Genomic DNA, 24,871 nt, shown 5'->3' with positions numbered 1-24,871 from the left:
TACGCCAAGCCCAATTCGGAACCCTGGGGGCATACCTGGTAAATCACTAGAAAGCCAAGGTGACATCTCTAATAATTGAAGTGTCTTAATTATTGATCAAATATCCGGCAGTGCCCTAATCTCACAGTATTAAAACCCCTTCATTTGGAACTTCTTTTACCAACCAAATATAAAAACCCACATTTCGCCCCACAAGCATCTCAAGCACTGCCGCTTCTTCTCTCTCCCACATAAGATGGCCAAACTTCAACAAAATCTAGTGCAAGATTTAGCGAAACCCTACAAATCCAGAGAATATTATCCTCACAAAGCTAAAGGGATATCCATCTTGGCCTTTTTCTTCTCTATACTAATTTACATTTGCATCTTCTATATCTTCAACATCTCCCTCTCAACTGTCTTCAACAACTCCAAGTTCTGGTTTGCCATATCCAACACCCTCATCCTCATTATCGCTGTCGACTGTGGCGCATTCTCTTCGGCCTCCAAAGACCAACAAGACTATTTTTACCAAGAGTACATGATGCATAGCCAAGCAGCTCGTAGTGCTTCCTCATTTGTTTCTCAATACCCTCAAATTGTCAACAAAAGCAGTCCTAAGCAATTAGAGGCGGGAAACAATAGGAAAACAAAGAATGAAGAAGTACTCCTCGTACCTCAAAATACAGAAATCGTCCAAGAAAAGAGGGTAGTCCACGTGTTGAAAGGCGATAATGGTCAGAATAAAAGTTGTAGCACTGGAAGAGAAAATGTTCGGGAAAAAACTTATCGGCGAAGTAAGTCTGAGAAAGCGAAAAGAGGAGTGATCAACAATGAGAGGAAGAACACTCTAAGGAGGTCAGAGACGACTTATCAGAAGCACAAACCAACTGCTGATGAAGACAATGAATTTTCGACCATGTCTAACGAAGAACTAAACAAAAGAGCCGAAGAGTTTATTCAGAGGTTTAACAGACAAATTAGGCTTCAATCAACAGCTACAACCTTCACTTAAATCTAGAAATTATAGTTCCATACATACATACATATATATATATATATCAAAGAGAGTTAAGTAGAGATCTTTCAAAATTTTGATGCCTTCTTTCTTCAACTTTTTTTTTTCTTTTCTTTTTCGTTCATCTGTCAATAATATGTAAATGCTTTGGACTTTTTAGTTTAGTATGAATATATATATATATATATATATTTGTACCAATGTGTATCTAGCTATTCATTAAGAATTTTCCTTTTTCCTTGAATTCCTTCTTAGTATATTTGTCCCATACTTATATTGTCATTTTAATGCACTTTAGAAACATCTGAGCACTTCTTTAATGCTTCATAAGCAAGAAACCAGAAGGGTACATATATATGTAAGTATGTAGAGGTGACAAATCAATCTATTGAGTTGTTACATGCGTACCCGATAAGACCCATTTAATTTGATATCACCAAAATATAAGGGTGAAATTGGTGGTGGTGGTGATGATGTAAAGTGAATTCAAACTAAATGTTAACAAACCGATGGGTTGATTGCCACCTCTATATGTATGTATGTACCATATAAGATGTAGGGTTGTTGAATTCTTTCTTGTGTCTATCTTCAAAATTAAAAATTGTTTCTTGTAATGCTGAGAAAGTTAGGGTGGGTTAGTTCACTCGAAAAATAGATACATAAATGGGAGGGAGGGACGGACGGAGGCCATAGCTAATTAGCTCGAGAGAGAACCAAGAAACAGATCTAACCAAAGTTTTTTTTGTTTGGTTGATAACGACGGAGAAGCCGAATCTATTTTATTAGGGCGGATGAACGTGGACGTGTGAGTTGTTGCTTTCACAGAAGGTGCTAATTAACTGGTATCTTCTATAAATGATTGCAACTTTTTGCAATCCACAAAGATGATTCTTCCTGTATTGCTACTTGCTTAATTGGTATCTCATGTGCAACTTCATTACCAATTTCAGGGGCATATTCTACGAAGATGAGGAATTGTGTAGTTGAAATTTTACAAGTCCGATAATGATATATGTTGTAATACTAGATATTTTTTAGGGTGATGCTATTCACACTTTTATTTCTCTTCCACATATCTCTCAATTTTCGGCCGTCAAATCCAATTAATTGAAGATGATCAATGGATAGAAATTAACAAGGAGTGTATAAAAGGTAAAATGAGTGTGTGGATAGTACCACCCATATTGTATATCCTTATATTTTATTGTCCTCCATAATTTTTTTTAATAAAGTTACAGCGTTAGTTGGTTAAATAGTTAGTTGTTAGAGAAGAGGAGAATCGGTGAGGAATGAACTCACACCAAGGTGCATAGACACGATTGCTTTTCGTCACTGCGGTAAAACGCTATCTGTAAGTGCTTAGTAAATCTTCTTTGTAATATAAGAGAGAATCTGCTCTATGTATAGTGGGAAAAAAGATCTCATATCTATTGTTTCGTACCTTTTTATTTTTATCTCTCTCATCATACATGACTATCCATGTAAACAAGAAAAACTCATAATTGATATGATAGTTTTGCCATGATATATAAGATCATAAACTAATCAGTTTGTCGGCTAGACAATGACATAAGGCATCAATCAAAGCTTAACAATGACATAAAGCATCAAAGCAAATCAGATCTCATCTTTCCGACCACGAACGTCGGAAAGAGAAATGTCAGTCCCCATCTCCATTTGGTTCAGGAGTACTCCTTTTCACAGTCGAATCCCTTTCCTGTTGTAATTTTCATTTAGCTTTAGTTACAACCTTAGTATTGTTGTACACTTACACTTCAGCTTCAGCTTCTGTAATTTTCAAGTTAATTATATGGACTAGTGAAGGTGGCCACAAATCAAAAAGTGTGGATAAAAAAAAAATAGACTCAACCATGGAAGCAATCAACACGTAGTGCCCAATCTTATATGCACTTTAGCACACCACTTTTAGACTTTTTTTTAACTTAATTACTAAAAATATTAGTATTAGAGACAAAACCATAAGAACCAAATTCATTTTAAAATTTTGAGAAATTCGAGTGAATTTGAGAGATTTCATGTGTATTTTAAGCATTCACAAATTTTGTTTCTCCCTCTGAGAATTTGAGGGAATTCACTCCAAATTTTACTTAAAATCTCTAGAAATCAATTAAACTCCATTAAAATCCATAAATTTATAAACAATCTTGCTCTCCTAAGGTTCTCATTTTTAGGACCTATGAGGACTAAATGTATATTAGCCACAAAATTATATTAGTTTAGATTCCAAAGCTTAAAATATTTTGACAACTTAATAAAGTAAAACCAACTTAAAATCCATAAACCATTAGAAAACCCATTTTCTTGTTTTGTTTTATTAAGTTGTCAAATATTTTAAGACTTTGTATCCAAACTAATATAATTTTGTGGTTAATATGCATTTGGTTATCAAAAATCCTGAAGATGAGAACTTTAGGAGAACAAGACTGAATTTCATATATCAGTTAAAATTCTTCAAAATTCTAATTAAATAACACCCAAACTTTAATTACAAAAAACAAAAAAAAAAAGCCCATTTAAGAGTAGGCCCAAATTGAGTAGATTGAAATTTGGTTTACAAAAGCACATTCAAGTTCCATTTTAGAGGTAAATAAAGCTCAAAATTCAGTTAAATTCCCGGGAAAGAAAAAGAAAAACGGTCAACCGTCATTCTTCTTCTTCCTCAAACCCTTCACACAATTCACAGAAGAACAAAATTCTCACAAGGAGAAGATCCATAGTGCTTGCCCCAAGCCTTGTGCGGCTTCCTTGCTCCATTTCTATGACCCCATTTCCCCACACCTTCATCTCGCCTTGCACTTGCTCTGCAACAAGATGATGAGCTTCTGCAAGACAAAGACCGCGCCGTCAATCACTTCCAGGTCTCACACTCTCTCTCACTCTCTCTAAATTCACAATTTTTTATTTTTTGTGTGACTTTTTTTCCATTGAATTGAATGTAGGTCTTAGAATTGAGATAGATTATGTTAATTTTGCTAATTTGATCTTACCCATTTGGTTGTTTATGTGGTTAGTTGAGAAAAGATAAGAACTTGGATGGTGAGAGCAGCTTTTTTCAAGGGAATTGTTGATATTATACAGAAACTGGAGCTGGGTTACTGGAAAATTGTCAACTTTTTCTTTTCTAATAATTTTTTGATCAATCTGTAGCTCAAAATTCATAACTTTTTAGTTATTTTACACCTCAAATGCACCTTTTTAACAATAACAATGACACTGTCATACGATCATTCAACCTTAATTTTTTGTGACCCATGTGGCTTCTGATGTGATTAATTGGTAGTTTTTTATGGCTAGGTATTGCTTAATTTTCTGAAATCAGTTTGAAAGCTTTACAAACTTGTTGCCCGGATCTCTGGGATTTGCTTGGGGTGGGTCTCGTGGTTGTTTGTGTATGAGTTTTGTGCTCAGAAGACTTTATTCAAAATATGGAACAATTAAGTTACAGATAAACTAGAAATTCACACTGATGAACCACCTGTGCATAAAATTCAGATGGTTTCGGAAACCCGTTCCTTCTTAGAGTTGCTCCCAAACAAATCAAACTCTATGGTTTATAGTCATTGCTTCTCAAAAACCGCTTCCGTGTAAACCAAACTCTGTGTTATGTTTCTAGGTGCATATGTTATTAACATTAACTCGATGAATTGTTATTTTGTCGTTGTAAGATTTTCAAAGAACTTAGTAACCTCGTCTCAATGAACTGGTGATTTCAAACATATGATTTCTTTTTTCTCATTCTTCACCAGTTGTAATGTGTTTTTGCAGGAAACTTCTCCATCAGTTGTACTAAGGAAGAAAACACAATCTACAAACTTGTACAGGCTTAGTTTTGCTAATAAGATTTTTCCAGCAATGATGTAGCAGTTTTTATACGCATCTGCAGCTGTGCTTTAATTTCGATGCAGTAAAGACAGATTTTGTCTATTGGTTTGCATCTTCTCCCAGATCATTACCATGTTCCTAAACTCAGTTAATCCGTCGTGCCTCCGGGTCACAGATTACCATGTTGCAGCTAAATTGGCTGCAGATCAAAGCGGATTACAGCGTTGTAAGGTTTTGCCCTTTTATTAGATCTAAAAGCATTGTCCTATACTTACCTTCTTGTTCTGAATGTTATCGAATGGTTTATTTTCAGAGGAAAACTAATGGAAAAGGTTTGAAAACTTTGAGTTTTAACGATAAGGACAAAATAAAGAGTAAATTGAACAGTACCAAGATTGATTTTTTAGTGTAAAAATATGGTTTTTCTTTCAAGTGAACAGTACCAGAAGCTTTTTGTTAAAGTTTCCTTATTTTCGGAGTTCATGTCATTTCGTTTGAGTTTCAAAGTTTCTTTGGTGCCCTTCTTGATAGGTTTACCTTGCGGACGCAAGAGGCAATGGTTTTCACAGTGAAGGAAAGATTGTTGGTGTAGATCCAACCTACGATCTAGCTGCTCTTAAGGCGTTCATATTCGTTCATGGACGATAGATGATCATTGACAGCTTAAGTTTCCGTTTTATTTTCGGTTGCTTTTGCTTGAAACCGTTGGTGGACTATGCTCTTGAAGTGTTTTGCACATGTAAATTCCAGGTTTACAGCCTTCAATGGTGGAATTTTTGCTGGGAATCCAGGAGGGGCCGTTGATTGATTCGTATGCGCATATCATTGGAGTTAACACAGCAACTTTCATTCGCAACGTTAATCTTTAAGCTTATTCCTCAGCATCAAACTAGGAAGAGAACTAGAATCAAAGTGGCATCGCCCGAATGCGGTAACTCGTTCTTAGTTAAGACTTTTGAATGCTTGTACACTCTCTCTTCGTATCGCAAATGTGATATGGTACATTTGCAATCTATCACATTTGCGATACGAAGATAAGATTTTGATCAAAACTTGCCGTTGTACGTATTCATCATATTCAAATGTCTCTATGAAAAACAATGTGCATAACATTTCACAGAAGAAAAGATAAATCACAAGACTTTAGCACATGAGATATCTCAAATGCGAAAAGAAAGCTTCATGCCAATCTGTTCAAGAAACCCTTCTGATGAACGAAAACATCGATCTTCGAAAGAAAATCGAATTCATTCATGGGTGGCCACACACACAATGCAAGTTCTAAGCAAATTGACATGAATACAAAACAGTTTCTATCATTCATAGAACCAAAGGCTTACCTGCAGATTCAAATTAGAGTAGTTTCGAATATCGTCTTGTCAAAACAACGAATGCAAAACATCCCAATACAAAACACTATTTTATAAATTGTTTTGGTTCTAGAACGAAAGCAGAGACAACTGTTCTTCAACAGAGCAACCAACGTGACAAGAAGCACGGCAAGAAGAAGGGATGAGAATGAGACCGAGGCAGCGCTGCTCCATCGGAGACGGCGAGGACCGCCGTGTGCTCCGATACTCCACCGCATCCTGAAGAATGATGTTGCCTTGTTTGTCGATGCAGTGAAAGGTCCCCAGGAAAAACCGGCCGTCCCTGATCCCAACTAGCATTCGCCGGAACAGAAGCTTCCTGGCGCGGTTCACGGCCGCTGGCTCCGACCCATCTGAGCTCGCCACCTGAATCAGCGTTTCCGCCGCTTCTTGTTCCATGTTCGGGATTCCGGGTTTAGAAATATCGGATTCGAATCGGCCACTGCTGCTGGGGAAAAGAAGGAGAAAGATGATAGTTGAAAAAAGGAAATTTGGGGCAAATGTAATATAAAATAAAACCTCAAAAAAGTTTGAGGCAATTTTAAATTTGCCCCTTGAATTATAGTGATTGGTCCATTTTCGTCCTCAAATTTGTTTTCAAAGCAAGTTAGTTTTAAGAGTAAATTGTAACAATAATCCCTTAACTTTAACTCAATTGGAGCAATGGTCCCTCAACTAAAAATCAATTACCATTGGTCCCTCAACTCATCAAAACGTGCATCTATAGTCCTTCAATTAAAAGTCCATTACCATTGGTCCCTCAACTTTAATCCAACTGGAGAAATGATCCATCAACTTTAACCTAATTAGAGTAATGATCCCTCAACTTTAACCCAATTGTAGCAATGGTCCTTCTAACATAACTCATTTTGACAAAATTCTAACGAAGTTGACAAAAATGATCATAGCTACACGTTTTGATGAGTTGAAGTACCCCAATTGTAGCAATGGTCTTTCCAACATAACTTATTTTGACAAAATTCTAATAAAGTTGTTGAAAATGACCATAGCTACACATTTTGATAAGTTAAGGGACTAATGGTAATGAATTTTTAGTTAAGGAACCATTGTTCTAATTTGATTAAAGTTGAGGGACCATTGCTACAATTTACTCTAGTTTTAACTTAAAAAAATTGTTTCATACATAGTCGGTTACAAAAATTAGCATAACTACTACTAGTGTAATTTAACTTTGTCAACGAAGAAATATAATATAATTTTGTTCAAAAGGAACCAGCTAATGGCTTTATCACGACAGTCCACCTTTAGAAGGGTCGGAAAGACTGACAGAGCCATTTTCGCCTCCTTTGGGCACCATCATGTGATTCATCAACGCCATGAATTAAACTCATGATGTGTTGGGTGCAATACGGGCTTGTACTTTGTCCTGAATCACTATGTCACCCCATGGTGGTTCAATGAAGAAATTTTTTATTGGTTTTTATTTGGTTACTTTTGTTCCATTTAATTTAGTTAGTTTAGTAATTTTAGTTGATACAAAGTTTGAGGGAAGATTTTTACTCACCACTTTTAAATTTTGAGATCTATATAGTAGATAGACACAAATTTCAAATTTAAAATTTAAAATCATCTAACGTTGATAAATAGGTAGTGAGTGTTACTACCACTTAAGAGTAGTAAGCAAAAGTGCACCCCAAAATTTGATGAATAAAAAGTATCCAAAAAAATTCCCCCTTTTAAGAGTGATGCTCACCTAAGGTCCTCATTTTAAGGACATGTGAGGATTCATTTTATTATAGTCATTAGATTTAGTCAATTACCCCCTCTTTTTTTGACCCGACAACCTGTTTCAAACAACCTTATCTTCCTTGTCCTACCATATCTTTCTCAAGCAGTGTTTAAAATAACAGTTTTGGTGGAAATATCAATAGCACTAGCTTTCGAGAAAATGATGAAAATTTAAAATGAAACTTTAGAGAATGTCAACCATTAATTTAAACTTCACTTCATTTCACTTCTCTTTTCATATCTTTCTCTGATTTTTTCGATATTTCCATCGCTTTGGAGTCCCTCCTTGCTTGAAAATTATTCAAAATTATGAGCAATTTAATGGGGAATCCAAAGATCCAATGGGCTTAACTGTTCTGTCTGTTTTTATCTTGGGTTTGGGCCCAATTGGATCCAGAAAACAGCAATTATAATAATAAAAAGATGACGAACTAACTGTTCCTCCCTAAGTCACATATCAGACTGCAAAGCGCAACGAGAAAAAGACAAAAAACCAAGGAACTCGACGACCGCTTCCAATAGTTTCTGAAGCTCCTCGTATTTCAACAGGTGAGTTTTCGACCAAGGTTTTACCCATTCGATCAGAAGCTTTGATTCTCTGATTTTCTGCAAAGTTTATTCCTTTCCGCTGCAAATAAACCCTACTTTGTCAATCGAAGAAAACCCAATTTTTTTTCTGTTTCTTTTGGTACAAAGATTGCCAAGGGAAGGCAATCCAATACAATTTCAATCAAATTTTGTTCGTTCTTTTATCTGCTTATTGTTTTTCAGTTGTAATTTAGGTGAGTGCCCAGTTTTTTATTTTATTTTATTTTTATTTTGGCGTGGTAGGAGGAAAAACCAATCCAGAGGAACAATGGGGGAGACGGGTAAGCGGTATCGGTCGCAGAGAGACCATGATGGGGGAAACAGGAACCAAAAGAGACGATTCAATGACCGAGACGAAAAGGGTAGTGATGATTTGGTGGTTTATAGGATTCTATGCCCTGGTGGGGTTATTGGGAGTGTTATTGGCAAGAGTGGGAAAGTCATCAACTTGATTCGCCAAGATACTAGAGCGAAAATCAAGGTTGTGGACCCATTTCCTGGTGCGAAAGAGAGGGTAATAACTATTTATAGCTATGTTAAGGATAAGGAAGAGGTTGAGGTTGATGATGAGTTCAATGATATGGAGCCTTTGTGTGCTGCCCAGGATGCTCTTCTTAGAGTTCACTCTGCAATTTCGAATGCATTGGCTAGTGTTGGGGATTTGGATAAGAGACGGAGGGATAGTAGGGAGGACTGCCAAATTCTTGTTCCTTCTAGCCAGTCTGCAAATATTATTGGTAAGGCGGGGTCAACTATAAAGAAACTGAGAAGCAAGACGAGGACCAACATTAAGATTGTTGCAAAAGATGCCACTGATCCAACACATTCTTGCGCTATGGACTTTGACAATTTTCTTATGGTTAGTATTTGTTATTAAATAAGAATAATTCCTCAATGTTTTGCTTGTGCAAGTAGGCATTTTAATTCTTGTTTTCAAAGGCACCCAGTCAGTACAGTAGCTCTTTAGTTCATATTTGCTGCCTTGCCCTTGGTATAGAATTGTTTTCATATTTCTTGTGTTTATGAATTATTTGGGTATGTTTACACTCTCATAGTAGCATACAATAGTCGGAATGAACAGTCTTTTCTAGACGGTGTTAGAAAATTTTAATATGAAGTTCCTTAACTGGTGTGCTAAATGGACCTTCTTTGTGCATAAAATGTAATATGTTTACACGCTTGCAAATTTTGCTCCAGATGTTTCACTTTTCTGTTAAGTTAACTTCTTATCCAGTAATATTTTTCTGTAAGAGTTCATTTCCCTTTGCAAACAGATAAACGGAGAATCAGAAGCAGTTAAAAAAGCATTGTTTGCAGTTTCTGCAATTATGTACAAGTTTGCTCCGAAGGAAGAGATTTCTCTTGAGACATCAATACCAGAGGCCCTGCCAAGTATAATTATCCCATCGGATGTCCCTATTTATCAACCAGGTGGACTATATCAAAGTGGAGATCCTATTGTCCCTTCTAGAGCTGTACCTCCAATCATAGGTGCTACACCTTTACAGGATCTTCAGGGTTACACGGATAAAGGGAGTACATGGCCCCTGTATTCATCTGCCCTTCCTTTAGTTTCTGGTTTTGGTGTTGCCTCTCGATCTGAGGAGTTAATTGTGCAAGTATTGTGTCCCTTTGACAAGATTGGTCGTGTAATTGGCAAGGGTGGGGGCACCATTAAAAGCATAAGGCAGGCGAGTGGTGCTCGTATTGAGGTTGATGATACCAAGGACCGTGATGAGTGTGTAATCAGTGTTACTGCAACAGAGGTATGACCATGATAGAATACTATTACTATTACTGCAATGGAAGTATGACTGCGATGGTATTCTTATTCTTTATGTTTTGGTAGATTTATAAAGAACAAAATTTGGGAAGAGCTCGGTATAAATGCATTTTCCACTAAAGGGTTCAGTATTTCTATTTTTGTTTTGTTATGTGTCTGCATAGTATTTTGCAGGACAAAATAACCTGGAATATTCTATCAATTTTTTGCTATTGTTGCTGGTTTTGTGCAGACATCAGCAATTCCAGGATCTTTCTCTGAGCATGAGCTCATGTTTATTAACCGTTAGACTGTCAAAAATATAGATTTCATTGCAAGAAAGACTTATTATAATACATTCCTCAACTTTTAAAAGTTAAATGTCAACATTGTGTTGGTTTATTAAATTGTGAATAATCTGAACTAGTATTTTTCTATGGGCCTCACAACAGCGCTTGGCATTCATCTTCTTGGACATGTTGATCATGTTGGGTTTCTTTTTTGGCAGTCACCTGATGATCTAAAATCCATGGCAGTGGAAGCTGTTCTTTTGCTGCAGGAGAAGATAAATGATGAAGATGATGACTCTGTGTCAATTCGGCTTCTTATTCCATCTAAATTTATTGGTTGTATTATTGGAAAAAGTGGTTCAATTATAAATGAAATCCGAAAAAGAACAAAAGCTGACGTCCGTATTTCAAAGGCTGATAAGCCTAGGGGTGCTGATGCTAATGAACTTGTTGAGGTTGGTTCTACATAAATCTTTAACCTTTGCAATTCAATTTTTTCTTGTTGATCACCTCTTTATCAATTCTTTTTTCCTAATATAGGTGGCAGGAGATCCCAGTAGTTTGAGGGATGCGCTTATTCAGATTGTTCTAAGACTCAGAGACAATGTCTTGAAAGATAGAGATGATGGTCTTAACACCTCTGGTGGTGCTGAATCCATGTACTCGGGTGGCCCTGCTCTCTCAATGCCATCTGTCCTGCCTTCTGTCCCTCCAATTTCTTCAATGCGTTATGATCAGAGGGCTGAAAGTGGAAGTGGCTTGGGCCTGCTTTCTTCTGGTAGCCTCTATGGATATGGATCTGTGTCGGTATGTCCATTTAAATAAGTTATTTGTAGCTGAATAAACTCATAAATAAACCACTGATAGTACTTGATATATGTTTTCTTTTCTTTGAGATGGGAGAAAATGGCTATGGATCCATCTCTTCGTATTCATCCAAGCTATATGGACGATCAGCGTATGTAGTTTATTCTACCTTGTTTTGAAGCTTGTCTAGTTCAGCTTCTATTCATCCTCAAATTGTTTTTCAATAACATTATGCAGGTTGCCACCCCCTTCAACACTTGAGATGCTAGTTCCTGTGAATGCTGTGGGTAAGGTGATGGGCAAAGGCGGGGCAAATATAGCCAATATCCGGAAGGTGGGATGACCTTTCCTTTTGGATCTGTATCTACTGGTTGGTTATCGTGTAGAGATGTCAACACGAAAAATCTAGCTAGCTTCTGCCTAAACATGTAGGCTTTGTGTGTTTGAATGTCATTCTCATTCATGTTTGTGTCTTTTCCAGATATCGGGAGCAATGGTAGAGATCTCTGAGTCCAAATCTTCCCGGGGTGATCATGTTGCACATATATCTGGCACACCTGAACAGATGCGTACGGCAGAGAACTTGATTGAGGCATTTATAATGGCCCCCTAACTTTCCAGGCTGATTCTTGCTGTTTAAAGGTGAATAGTCCTTTAAGCTAATATATGTCTGGTGTGTACAACAAAGAATCTTGGACATCTCCCCCTCATGTTTCCTCTCCTAGTTCTTTAGGTTTGGTTCTGGGGAAGGCTTCTTCTCTAGGCTTATTCAACTCGACTCTTCCTGATTCTCCCACTAAAGCTGGTATTGAGACTGCCAAAGGGATTTGCTGCAGGGTTTATGCTTAGGCATGCAGCCCCCATCTTTGTCACCGAATCTATTCTTTATCTGCAATATTAGTTCCTTTCTTACCTGTCGCGTCGCTTCATCTGGTCTTATCTTTACTAGTATGGAATTCATCTAATTTTCGGTATTGTCACACTCTATAGTCTATAAATTGATGTTCTGGCCAGAAGATTATTCGGTAATGACCATAATTTTCAATCTTATAGTATATGCTTGTTATTTCTCTGGCCATTGAACTCTTGCTCTCAGCTTCTTGCTTGGAGCATCTTCTAAATCAATTGTGCGAGTGAAATGCTATTCATAATGATCTCTTCTTTGTGCTGTTCTCCTTAACTGACATGCACATTGCAGACGGAGAGGAATCACTTTCTGCAATTAGATAAACCACAGGGAATCTTTTTGCTTCTTTATTCTCTATCTTCTGTCTTCATCTTGGTTATCTGAAACGTCACTGAAGAATCAAAATTTTGAAATCACTGTATATATGTTAAATACTAATTGATCTTTTGGCTCGTTTTTGGTGCCATCCTCGTAGTTAAAGTAAGTCTCACAACATTTCTCTAATATTAATCCGTGTGCCCCACACAAAAAACTCTCAGGGAGGCATTTTGTAAATTGACCTCCTGGGACTCCTTAATACCCTTGTTTAGTTTCATGATATCGTTGGATAAAAGTTAAGATTCACAACTATGGGGCTCTCTTTTTGACACTTAGAGTTCATTGTATCCTCTTGATGGCAATGGTTTCGAACAGCTATAGGATTTTGGATTTCCCATTTTAATCTAATCCATGAGTGAGCTACTGTGCTTCTAGCACCACTTACTCTCTTTTCTCAAATTCAACTAAGCTAGGTATTCAGTATCAGTAAATACCGATAACAGATAATCTTCGGTATCTTCATTGGTCATATTAGACTTGTAAGCAGACTCTTTACCAATATTATCCCCTCATGGATCAAACTACTCGCTTATTGAGATACCATCTTCTGGTTCTGGTGCAGATTGAGTTATCATCTTCTGGTTCTAGTTATTCATTCTGTCGGCGAATTCTTTTCTGCAAATAGGGCCTGATTGTGTAGTAGTGTTGCAGTTTAAATGATGCTTCCCTAGAAGTCACACGCTTTCATTACCATAATGCCATTTTGATATGTCCTAATCGTTGTTCTTTTCAAAAAAAATATGTCCTAATCGTTGTTGTAGTGGTTTAGCTTCAATTGTTTACAGTGCATAAGCTTCTAGTTTCATATAGAGGAAGATATGGTACACAGAAATGTAGAATTTAGGTGACTTCCTTCCTATAGATTACAATGGAACATTCATGTAGGTGTTTGCTGAATACCGATCTCATCAAAAAGCTCTTAGGCGCGTGCTAAGGACCCGATCTTTTTCAGGGTCTGGTTACTTCAGCTCCGTTTCTACTCTAGATTTTTGTCGAGCCACTCCCTTCCGAATACTTATTATCGAACACATTCTACTCTCGTCTCTTTGAACTTTAAGTATATTTCAAGTAGTGTGAGTGTGAGTTAGAGAAATCGAATTAAGATGGTGTTTCACCGGTGCTGGGGGCTTGTGTTGAATCAGTGGTATCCCGGAGCTGTGGCCGCATTTTACAGGCTATTGATTGCTTGTGTACTGAAATTGATATGCGATGCTTCGAGATTGAGATTGAAACCATCGGAAGGTGGCGGAGGATCGGTTTGATAGCTTGGGAAGGGGGTTGTCAAATGTACTAACACTGACTATAACTTACATTTGTCTGTAAATGAAGATTTTGTTTGAGGTTTGCTTGTTGCTTGTGAATTTATGAGTGGAGTTGATGCTTTGTTCGTTTTGCAGCTAGTTTATACGAAAAACTTACATGATACGATGCAGATGGAGAGTTGTTATTGACACTAGAAAAAAAAGGGCGCACATGCGCCCGCTCTTGTTTTCTTCATTTTTTGGCACTTGGGAGTGTAGATGACATTTTAGAATGCTAATAACAATTTAGTTAATTGACTCAGGAATCAAAGGCGTAGAGAAATTAGGAAAATTAAGATGACTAAAAGGGGGTGAAATTAGGAAAAAATAATGAAAAATGAGTGGAAAATTAAAACATATGATTTGTGTTGTGACTGTCATATTAGGTGGTTTTCTTATGGAGTTTGAGACCAATAATTGCATCCCACTCAAAGGAAAGATTTTTCAGTGTGTCAAGAACTCGGTTTGGTATATCAACTGTGAGAATACATGTGGTTAGATATTTGAAAATAAACTTCAACCATTTGTATTATGATATTAAATGTAACGAGCAGTATTTTTGTCACACTGAAGAATTTCATCATTCAAAGGCCCATGGTCGATTGCTCGTTTTTCCAATGGGTTCATACGTGTACTCAACTTATTCTGTCCACTCACTAATCACTATGATTAGATAACTTATCAAAATAACCCAATCAATTTTCATATGACATTGTCAAAGCATTCAAATAATTTAAGTTTAATGCTAAATAATAAATAGAAAAAGAATTGATTATTCACTTAATTTGTGGTGTTGGATAATTGCTTTAAGATGAGTGATTTAATTTATTTTACTATTCAAAGTTTGAAATTTAAACGTATTTAATGGAAATTAACTTCCAATCTTGTCCAAATTCATGACATATGATAAATTACCGATTAAGTAAATTTCAATCCTAAGAGATAAATTGGCATCTGGTTTGTACTATAAGTCTCTCGCAATAAGTTTAAATGAGTGTGATACTTATATATAAATAACAAACAGATTGAGTTTGGACCTGTGAGTTCAATAACTTGAGTTATGCTATACAAAAGTTGGTATAAGTATTCCATGAGTTTAATATACTTAACTCATGGTAACACACTCAAAATTTTTGATCCAATATACAAGTGTGATTGCTATATAAGTTCAACAGTATCCCACTCTTTTGGAGCTACTATGGAAGTCCTAACTTATCTGATAGAATAGAAGCAACAAAACGAGCGAAGTGTAGATTAGATATAGTGTAATGCTAAAAAGATAATCTACTTGAATCATATTTTGTAAACCACATAATATGACAATTGATTCTTCTTCAAATTAGTGAAATGCCTCTGTGAGTCTTTACACCTTCAAAAGAGTGAACTGTTGTGACAAAATCATCAATTGATTCTATTTTTTTAAATAAAAATAAAAATTCAACCATCGACATATGATCTAAAAATATCGTCTCTCTGATGTGACGTGAGTAGTATTGTTTTCGGATCAAAGATGTCAAAACGCCCAAAAAAAGAAAAGGAAAACTAATGAAAATGGATTGAAAATTTTGAGTTTTAACGATAAAAACAAAATAAAGAGTAAATTAAATAGTATCAAGATTTATTTTTTAATGTAAAAATATAATTTTTCGTTAAAATAAATAATACCGGAACTTTTAGTCAAAGTTAAAAAAAAAAAAAAAAAAGCGATTAAACATATTCTCCCATTCTTCCACAATTTTATCCGAAACAATTTGGAAAGTTGATATTTTTATGGCAGCAAACAAATAACAGAGTAACGAGAAGAACATCATCGTCGTCATCCATCAATGGCGAGCAGGAGATGTTTGCAGCGTGCGCTGAGCACATCGAGCTTGAAGAAGAGAGTGATTAGGAGGAGCTTCGCTGCTGTCCCTCAAGCCAGCTCCCCTTCATCTTCGCAGGAGCTCATCAACTCTGAGTATCAATACAGCGCCCACAAGTCATTTCTCTCTCTCTCTTTCTCTCTCTCTCTCTAAAATCTTCATGTCTCATCCAAAATTTCTCATTTCTGCTACTTTTCCCATTCTTCTTCATGTTCTGCCTTCTGGGTTCTCTGCTTGTTTCCATCTAATTCCTTATCTGCGGGTTCTGAATGCAGTTGTAATTATATAAATTGGGTTTTGTATGTAATTTCTTATTGTTTTGAGTTTAGTGTGATTAAATTCTTTGGATCTCCTGCACTTTCTGAGCCTGCGTTGATTGATCCGAGCCCACTTTCCATTTTTTTTTCTTTCTGGTGTGACTTTTAATTGTGATAATCATGGATGAACTGTATAAAATGAGGAATACTGGGATTGTCTGCACACTCAATTTCAACTAATTCTGTGTTTTGGCTGCGCTTTTCGCCTGTAACGAGCCTCCGGAAAAGCTAACTGTGTTAAATAATTGATTACAATTGTAAAGTCTCCTCCTTTTTTGATCGGGTTGTGTAACTTCAATGCTAAAGTCTCCTCCTCCCTTTCAGCTACCACCCAATTCCCATTGTGTTTTCTCAAGCAAAAGGATCATGTATACAGGATCCAGAGGGAAAAAGATATCTGGACTTTCTTTCAGCTTACTCTGCTGTTAATCAGGTATAAAATGTAAGTGAATACGTTACAGCACTTGTGCACACCAGCACGTGCACACACGCTTGCACATACAATTTGCACGCCAGCACGAACGTGCACACACGCTTGCACATACAATATGCATACATATTTGTAACTAGCCTATGATTGAAACTGCCTTATCTCTGCTTTCTGCACCAGATGACATGAATTTTATTTTCCATTCGAATTGCAAAATGGAAAATCCACTACAATGATGTTCAATTATTAATATGGCACTGGCTTGTTTCTTTAAATCCGAGTAAATTTGAAGCAAGTGAAGAAGCTTGTTCACATAAGAAACACCAATTCTTGAAGCAGATTTATAGTGAATAACACTTTTTTCTCATTATTCAATGGAATTTCCTGCTGTAGGGACATTGCCATCCAAAAATCATCAAGGCATTACAAGAACAGGCAGAAAGGCTCACCCTTAGTTCTCGGGCTTTCTATAATGATAGATTTCCAAGATTTGCCGAGTATCTAACAAGCATGTTTGGCTATGACATGGTGCTGCCTATGAACACTGGTGCTGAAGCTGTGGAAACAGCTTTAAAGGTGGCAAGGAAATGGGGTTATGAGAAGAAAAAAATTCCAAAAGATGAGGTAGAATTCAATAAGATGTATCTCGTATTTTACTTTTTTTACATAATCTTATTAGTTTTAGTTTGCCTTTTCTTGGGGTACTTCTGATTGTTGCACTCACCTGAATATGTATGCATGATTTATGTATCTTATAGAACCACGTAATCTAGGGAATTAGATCACACCTCAAAACAAGTTAGAACACAGATATTCTGACTTAGAAGCCTGATTTGTATGTACCTATTATTCTCCAACAATATTCAAATCGTTTCATTTAGAATTGTGCCATTCTAGTTCGGCGACTTGAACATTAGTAGGACAAGGGCAAGGTTATTGTTTCAGTCACCCTAACTCAACTAAGCCATACACAGGCTATTATTGTCTCGTGTTGTGGCTGCTTCCATGGTCGTACTTTGGCAGTCATCTCCATGAGCTGTGACAATGAAGCAACCCGTGGCTTTGGACCCTTGTTGCCTGGACATCTTAAAGTTGATTTTGGTGATGCAGGTGGCCTTGAAAAAGTTTTTAAAGGTTTGATTACAGTTTTTTTCTGTTTAAGAATTTGTAGAGCTTGTTCGATATGTACTCCACCCTTCAACTTAAAATATCACATCCATTTAAATCATCATATAGCTCGCACATTTTTAATATTTATTTACCAGATTTGTGTGTTAAAATTGAACCGACAAATTTTTTTGTTATGGAGTGCAGAGAATGGAGACCGCATAGCTGGATTTCTCTTTGAACCCATTCAAGGAGAGGCTGGGGTATGTGTTTTTTCGCAATTCAATGTTTGATTGATTTACGGTGTTCAATAGAAATGTGACCGACATGTATACAGTTGTTGGATGTAGGATTCTAACACGTGTTCTAAAATTTAAACCATAAATTATTTCCATCTTCAATCAGTTCTTTTGAGAAAAATTGTATGTTGTGATCACAGGTTATAATTCCTCCAGATGGTTATTTGAAAACTGTTAGACATCTGTGCTCGAAATATAATGTTTTAATGATTGCTGATGAAATACAATCTGGTTTAGCACGGTCAGGAAAAATGCTTGCTGTTGATTGGGAAGAAGTTCGGCCCGATGTAGTGGTGAGTTTCTTTAAGCATTGGGAAGAAGTTTGCCTAGCTCTGAACCATGTTTCTTCTTAATCTAAAACTTTGACAATCTATTCTTAAAATATGGAAGCTGTTTTGTCTTCATGATTCGTGCAGTGCAGACTGTGCAGTTTTGTTTATAATTATACCGGATGCTTAACCAAGACTTTATGGGTTTTATTCAGATACTAGGGAAAGCATTGGGTGGTGGAGTGATACCTGTAAGTGCGGTGCTTGCAGACAAAGATGTAATGCTTTGTATCCGACCGGGAGAGCATGGAAGGTTTGCTGGCTGCTTCCATTTATGATCTCTTCTAGTACTTTGAGAGTTCTCGTCGCCATATTCATGTTTTGTACCGAAAAGTTCTTACACAATTCTTAGTAGCTTTTTCAGATAAGATAGACTCATGAGCAATTTGCATCACCATGCCTTAGAAAAATGATTGCCATTTTCCAAGAGTTGTTTAATGGTTTCCGTAACTACTAATATTTATAATTCATTGTCGTTCTTTCTCTCGCTTGCCTTGGTTTCGGGCGTATATCATAGGGCTAGCCTTACTATTAATTTGGGGTCATCTGCAGCACCTTTGGGGGTAATCCGTTGGCTAGTGCAGTTGCTGTTGCTTCACTAGATGTAATCAGACATGAGAGACTTGCTGAAAGGTATCAAATATAAACCCTTTCACTATCCTCGCTTTATGGCCATATTATAAAATCATTGTAGAAATTATGTTTCTTGACGTTCAACTACCTATAGATCAGCTGAAATGGGACAAGAGCTTAGGAATCAGCTAGTCAAGATTCAGCAGCAATTCCCAAACTACATAAAGGAGGTTCGAGGAAGAGGTTTGTTCAACGCTGTGGAGCTCAATAGCAAGAATTTATCCCCTATTTCTGCTTACGATATCTGCCTAAAGTTGAAGGAGAGAGGAGTTCTTGCCAAGCCAACACACGATACTATTATCCGATTGACTCCTCCACTCTCGATAAGGTAAATACAGGTGTTGATGATCAATCATGTTTTAATCTCATTGAAATTAAATACTTGACAAGCATAACTATGAGCCGGTGGTACCTTTTTCCTGCACTATGATCAGGGAAAAAGGGATTTAATGAGAGGGTATTTTTTTTTATGGATGAGGCATGATGAACACAGACGTGCATTTTACTTAAACGAGTAAGCAAAGTAGTCTGCTTAAGAGATAAGTCCGGTAGTTCGTTAAATAGAGTTTAAAAGCTACGCTACTGTAACAGTTTTAGCATTGGCAAGTCGTGGTCGTGGATTCAATCAGGTAGACTAGTACGTTCTATGTTACAAGCCAATATGTTGTATAAGATATCTCCTGTGCCACAGAAATGATAGCATGTTTACCTGCAGTTAAAATAAAAGGTTTCAGGTTATTTTCTATGTTCTAATCATATCACTTCGATGCGCTGTTTTCAGTTTGGAGGAAGTCCAAGAAGGATCAAAAGCACTTTCAGATGTTCTGGAACATGATCTACCAAAGATGCAGAAGGAAAAGCCCGAGAACACATCTTCGACTGCTTCTAACATATGCGACCGTTGTGGGCGAAACTTGTATGATTCTACACACAACGATCACTGAATCATATGTTCTATGAATCCTGAGAATTTATCTTTGACCTTCTCAAACTATATACTTTCTCAATGAAGTATTATTTGTCCAAATACCTAACCTAACGTGGATGATACGTAACTTCGATATAAAAGAAACATCATAGGTCTACGTTTTATTTTCTATAGCTCTAGTTTTTCACGGTATCATGACAGTTATATGGACTGTTTGGATGGGGAGAAATAGCAGAATCTTGTAAGAAATAGTAGATTTTCGACGTGCTTTCAGTGTCATATTATTCTGTGGACATTTCCTAGAGCGTGATGTTTTTCCCTGTAATTTTCTGAATTTGTACTTTGAAGTAGACATGAACATAGCTTTGTTGGTACCGGTATTGTGCTTCTTAGTTATTGTCAAAGGTTTTGTTTTTAAGAGCATTAGCTGGAATTTCCTTGTGAAGTTTGTCTTTGCTCAAAGTTTAACCTAGCTTCTGTGATGAAATTTGTCTTCTCCTTTTCTGGGGAACGTTCTTTGTTCTGGACTGGTGGTGTGGCAAATCCTCCCCCTAGATCGAGGAAAACTTCCATGTCACGGGGATATGTTCTCACAGTCTCCGTCTTGGGTGTCACTTACCTTTTATCTTACTCATCAATTTTACGTGGCACATATGACCGAGAGAGAGTTGGAATATATTCTGATTATAAGTAAGTTAGTCGCCCCCTTACCAGAGTAGACTTCACTACTAGGGCTACAGTTTAATGATATTCATCTTCACTTGTAACGGGAGGTCTTAAGTTCAAACTCTTGTGAATGACGAGTTCGATATCTTACCCTTTTTGGTATTTCGTGCAGATTTTGTGATCACATTCACATGATATGTTTAGCACCTATGGTGTTGGTTTGGTGGTGAGTGGGGAGTGGTTGCTAATTTACTTGCAATTATGTTAAGAGTCTGCACTGGTTTCCACATGTGAGATGTCACGTGTTTACTTCCACATTATATCAATGAGGATCCTAGTATATATAATTTTCTCTTTAAATGAAGTTTATTTTAAAATTTTAAAATTTTAAATAAAGTTTTACAATAGTCTACTCTCAACTAACCAACTTTCAATATATTTTTCTTAGTTCAAAGTAAAAGAAAATATTTGATGAAAAAATGGGTAAAAAAATGTACTAGTTTCTTTTCTGTAGAATATTATTTTAATGCTCGTGACATGTATTTTTGCTTACATAGAATGAGAATGAAAATCGCGTTTAACATGGTGGGAAATCACCTTAATTCTTGACTTCCTCTATATTTAGTAATACATGTAAAATATAAAAAAATATACGAGTTCCACATTAACCGATGTCAAACAGATAGAAGATCATGAACCATATCATGCAGTAGTGCTAGTTTACCTCATTACGGTTCTTCTTTTCCTATTCTACAACTCATAACTTTCTTATTCCAAGTAAGTAAACATATCGGGCCAATTAGCCGCATAAAACAAATTGTTCTCCCAATGTTTTCTTTTATTTAGATGGGGATATTGCAAGCTTAAAAGTTGCTTTGTTTTATTGGTATTTGATGGGTAGGAGGGGACATGGTAGAGACACAATAATGCAATACTTTTGGTTGTTACGTAATTATAAGGCAAGAGACAGATTCTTAATGACTTTATTAAATCAAATTAATGTAAACAGATCATGTTAACCCATGAGAGAGCCCTAGGAAGCTTATTATAATTAGACTTAATTATTAATTAATAATTACTAATTAACAATAATATTAGTCTAATCTATTTGCTAGGTGGACACATCACATAGTGAAGCTTAGCTGGATTTCATTAGCTTAGCTGTTTCGAATTCCACTAAAATTTCGATGTGCCCCAAAATACCAAGTGCACCTAAATATCTAGATATCAAATTGTCCAATTTCTATCGAATATTAAACCATATCATGTGATGTTGTGGCCACCATTTTTGTTGAGATTTTTTTTTTTGCAAGCACTAGTTGATTAGTGGTGGTTGTGTTTTCTTTTTTTAATAACAAGCGATATATTAGAAGCGAACACACCACCTCAAGCTGTATCAAATTCATATTGCAAGATACTTTTCAAAATTTATCAAGCAAGCTTGGACTGGCCAATTATTCAAACCCACCGGGAAACTTGCAAGGAGCTGCCAATTCCCCCAAAACTTTAATTATAGCCGATTATTCTTTTTATAATTGACCAATTCCCCCACCCCTTAAATTTTGATTTTAGCTAATTACTCCTTGAACTTTTATAATTGGCCAAATTCTCTCCTAAACTTTAATCCCCTTCCTAAACCCTAAAAATAGAAAATAAAAATGTATAGAGTGAACTAGCGGAAGAGAAAAAATATATATATGTTGTCCACATTCAAACAAAATTACTTTTTTCCAATTATAAAGATAAAGTTCAGAGAAAGATTGACTAATTATAAAAATTCAAAAATAATCGACTAAAATTAAAGTTCAGCAAAAAGTTATAGCTTTTCCGTTGGTTAATGCCCGTAAATACAGTTCAAATTTCAAATACGTTTACTTGAATTCTTTTGGTAGAGAGATCTTCATAAAAGCAGGCCCCATTGGCTTTAATTCATAAAGCTTGTACAAAGAAAAATGGGGAGAAAAGGTTAGATGATTGACCTAACTCCTGTCCATTCCTGATGTGGATGTCTCAGCATGCATGCTGCCTCTTTCAGCAAAAATGATGCTCTAATGGTAATTATGTCCCTGTTTTCCTTCCAGAATCGCCTCAAAAGAGACAACAAAGAAGGAATGAAGAGGGAAAAGCGGAAAAAAATCGATGCTGTTTCAGAGTATCTTATATTACAAAGTCTTTTAACGTTGATTTTGATTATCGTATATTTAATTAAGGATCTAAAAATTAAATGTCTCAGAATATAAGATACTACAGATTATGCTAGAAAATCCCAAAATGCGTTATACTTAATTAATGCTTACATGGAATTGCACAAATTAGGGCAAGAAAATTGACACAAGAGAAAGGAATTTAGGTCAAAGGCTGCAACAAAAGATATGGTTGCCGGAACTGGATCCTCTCTGAGGCAAACCCTTGGGATCCTGCTGAGCGACAAACACGGACTATTGGATTTCGATCCAATGGCTACAATTATTATAACTTTAAGAGGGACCCCCTGTTTGTAGCCTTTGGATTTCGATCCAATGGCTCATGTTTGTCAATCAGCAGGATCCCGAGGGTTTGCCTTTGAGAGGATCCAGGTCCATGGCTCTATGCACCAAATGGTAATGGTGTTCTGTGTCCTTCAACTTTGAAGCAAAAGCCAATAAATAGGCGTATACGGTTGGCCGTGACTGGCATCGAGGAATGGTAAAGAGGAATAATTGTAGGAGATGAAATGAAGATCAAACACAACGCCTAATATGTAAACCTTTCTCACTGTCAATCTCAATAATTTTGAAGCGAATTCGAACACAAAATTGATATGAATTGAAGAGAATCAAACACAACCAACAAATAGATGAAAATGATGATATGGGATTTGAAATAAAGAGGAACCAAAGTAGCAAGAACTTGCAAATGCAGTCGGACTAGAAAATTTGTTCTAGATGAGATGGCTTTATATTTTTTTTTACCTCTCACACACTATTTGTTCATTTATATCATTTGATATTTTTTTAATTCATTCGATCCAACGTCGAAAATTTAGAACGATATGAAGAGGTAAAAAAGGGTGTGAGGATAGTACCATCATTTTTAAAAATGGTGGGAAAAAACGAGGTTAATGAAAAAGGAAAACTGTCACATCCCGGCCTGGGCCCTACCACATCCCGGGCTCAACTCCACTGTAACACGATAATGTCCGCTTTGGGCCCCCACCATGCCCTCACAGTTTTGTTTTTGGGAATTCACACGAGAACTTCCCTGTGGGTCACCCATCCTGGGATTGTTCTCGCACAAACTCACTTATCTTCGAAGTTCCAATGGAACCCGAAGCCAGTGAGCTCCCAAAAGGCCTCGTGCTAGGTAGAGATGAGAATATACGTATAAGGCTTACATGATCCACTCCCCTGAACGATGTGGGATGTTACAATCCACCCCCTTAGGGGCCCCGACGTCATCGTCAGCACACTTCCGCCCAGGGATTGGCTCTGATACCAAATTGACACATTCCGGCCCGTGCCCCCACCATATCCTGAACTCGACTCCACCGTAGCACGCTATTGTTCGCTTTGGGCCTCCACCATGCCCTCACGGTTTTGTTTCTGGGAATTCACACGAGAACTTCCTAGTGGGTCACCCATCCTGTGATTGCTCTCGAGTGAACTCGCTTAACTTCGAAGTTCCGATGGAACCCGAAGCCAGTGAACTCCCAAAAGGCCTCATACTAGATAGAGATGAGAATATACATATAAGGCTTACAGGATCCACTCCCATAGGCGATGTGGGATGTTACAAAAACTAATGAAAATAACTTAAAACTTTGAATTTTAACCAAAAGTCATCTAATAAATTTATTTAATGATAAAGACAAAAGAAAGAAAATGACAAAAAAAAAAGTTTCAACCAAAAGCGCATGCAAGGGCATTCTAATCCGTGTTTAGTTTTATAAATAGTACCCGTGTTCAGTTTAAGAACATGTGTTTAGTTTCAAAAATAATGAGTACTCAGTTTAAGATATAGTGATAGTACCTATATTCAATTTTCATAAATGATCAGTGTTCAATTTAAAAAATAGTATATTATGCGTGTTCAGTAAATAATCAATGTTCACTTTAAAAAATAGTGAGGAAGAGGAGAGAAAATGTGTAATGGACAGTCGGGTCCCGCGTGCAAGTTTTTTATTTTATTAAACATTTTTCATGCTCATTAAAATTTAAGCTATTTTTATTAAATAAAGTTATTAGACGGTTTTTTGTTAAAATAAATTTAGCCCAAACTATTTTTATTAAAGCTTCCTTTCCTAGGATTCACTACGAGTAATCTTATGAG

The 24,871-nt window shown here is 36.5% G+C and overlaps 4 protein-coding genes and 1 long non-coding RNA gene across 7 annotated transcripts; 4 read left to right on the top strand and 1 right to left on the bottom strand.

The window, feature by feature from the left end:
* The first annotated feature begins 235 nt into the window (after positions 1 to 235).
* LOC103435140 (uncharacterized) lies at positions 236 to 994 on the top strand. Its single transcript, XM_008373527.3, has one exon. The coding sequence runs from the start codon at positions 236 to 238 to the stop codon at positions 992 to 994; it is 759 nt and encodes a 252-aa protein (XP_008371749.3).
* A 2,605-nt stretch (positions 995 to 3,599) lies between these two features.
* On the top strand, positions 3,600 to 5,660 carry LOC139189048 (uncharacterized). Of its 2 annotated transcripts, none has more exons than XR_011572528.1 (3): positions 3,600 to 3,876; positions 4,784 to 5,066; positions 5,372 to 5,660. It is a non-coding gene; the product is annotated as an uncharacterized lncRNA (long non-coding RNA). The 2 variants fall into 2 exon arrangements; XR_011572527.1 differs by having other exon boundaries at positions 4,784 to 5,071.
* A 391-nt stretch (positions 5,661 to 6,051) lies between these two features.
* On the bottom strand, positions 6,052 to 6,885 carry LOC103435008 (uncharacterized). Its single transcript, XM_008373397.4, has one exon. It carries the CDS (start codon positions 6,607 to 6,609, stop codon positions 6,280 to 6,282), a length of 330 nt encoding a protein of 109 aa, XP_008371619.4. The 5' UTR covers positions 6,610 to 6,885; the 3' UTR covers positions 6,052 to 6,279.
* Positions 6,886 to 8,381: 1,496 nt separating this feature from the next.
* On the top strand, positions 8,382 to 13,879 carry LOC103435007 (KH domain-containing protein At4g18375). Of its 2 annotated transcripts, XM_029110241.2 has the most exons (9): positions 8,382 to 8,508; positions 8,791 to 9,406; positions 9,822 to 10,313; positions 10,818 to 11,054; positions 11,140 to 11,406; positions 11,496 to 11,557; positions 11,644 to 11,740; positions 11,888 to 12,048; positions 13,834 to 13,879. In XM_029110241.2, the coding sequence occupies exons 2-8, from the start codon at positions 8,816 to 8,818 to the stop codon at positions 12,017 to 12,019; spliced, it is 1,878 nt and encodes a 625-aa protein (XP_028966074.2). In that variant the 5' UTR covers positions 8,382 to 8,508; positions 8,791 to 8,815; the 3' UTR covers positions 12,020 to 12,048; positions 13,834 to 13,879. The 2 variants fall into 2 exon arrangements, with proteins under 2 accessions (XP_028966074.2, XP_008371618.3); XM_008373396.4 differs by lacking the exon at positions 13,834 to 13,879 and having other exon boundaries at positions 11,888 to 12,422.
* Positions 13,880 to 15,728: 1,849 nt separating this feature from the next.
* On the top strand, positions 15,729 to 19,996 carry LOC103408898 (ornithine aminotransferase, mitochondrial-like). Its single transcript, XM_008347718.4, has 10 exons — positions 15,729 to 15,970; positions 16,496 to 16,604; positions 16,995 to 17,225; positions 17,576 to 17,735; positions 17,916 to 17,971; positions 18,148 to 18,300; positions 18,492 to 18,589; positions 18,889 to 18,969; positions 19,064 to 19,297; positions 19,751 to 19,996. Exons 1-10 carry the CDS (start codon positions 15,819 to 15,821, stop codon positions 19,911 to 19,913), a joined length of 1,437 nt encoding a protein of 478 aa, XP_008345940.3. The 5' UTR covers positions 15,729 to 15,818; the 3' UTR covers positions 19,914 to 19,996.
* The last annotated feature ends 4,875 nt before the right edge of the window (positions 19,997 to 24,871 follow it).

The sequence above is a fragment of the Malus domestica genome, chromosome 10 (genome assembly GCF_042453785.1).
Source record: "Malus domestica chromosome 10, GDT2T_hap1".
In the NCBI taxonomy this organism is placed as follows: Eukaryota; Viridiplantae; Streptophyta; class Magnoliopsida; order Rosales; family Rosaceae; genus Malus; species Malus domestica.
The sequence above is the reverse complement of the archived record's forward strand: the minus strand, read 5'-3'. Positions and strand labels throughout refer to the sequence as shown.

Bases quoted from the DNA above. Each gene is read 5' to 3' on its own strand.
- LOC103435140 (XM_008373527.3), top strand. From the start codon at position 236: ATGGCCAAACTTCAACAAAATCTAGTGCAAGATTTAGCGAAACCCTAC.
- LOC103408898 (XM_008347718.4), top strand. From the start codon at position 15,819: ATGGCGAGCAGGAGATGTTTGCAGCGTGCGCTGAGCACATCGAGCTTG. The intron at 18,970-19,063 runs GTATCAAATATA...AACTACCTATAG, and splicing joins CATGAGAGACTTGCTGAAAG to ATCAGCTGAAATGGGACAAG. The intron at 19,298-19,750 runs GTAAATACAGGT...CGCTGTTTTCAG, and splicing joins ACTCCTCCACTCTCGATAAG to TTTGGAGGAAGTCCAAGAAG.
- LOC103435007 (XM_029110241.2), top strand. From the start codon at position 8,816: ATGGGGGAGACGGGTAAGCGGTATCGGTCGCAGAGAGACCATGATGGG. The intron at 10,314-10,817 runs GTATGACCATGA...CTTTTTTGGCAG, and splicing joins TCAGTGTTACTGCAACAGAG to TCACCTGATGATCTAAAATC. The intron at 11,558-11,643 runs GTATGTAGTTTA...AACATTATGCAG, and splicing joins AAGCTATATGGACGATCAGC to GTTGCCACCCCCTTCAACAC.
- LOC103435008 (XM_008373397.4), bottom strand. From the start codon at position 6,609: ATGGAACAAGAAGCGGCGGAAACGCTGATTCAGGTGGCGAGCTCAGAT.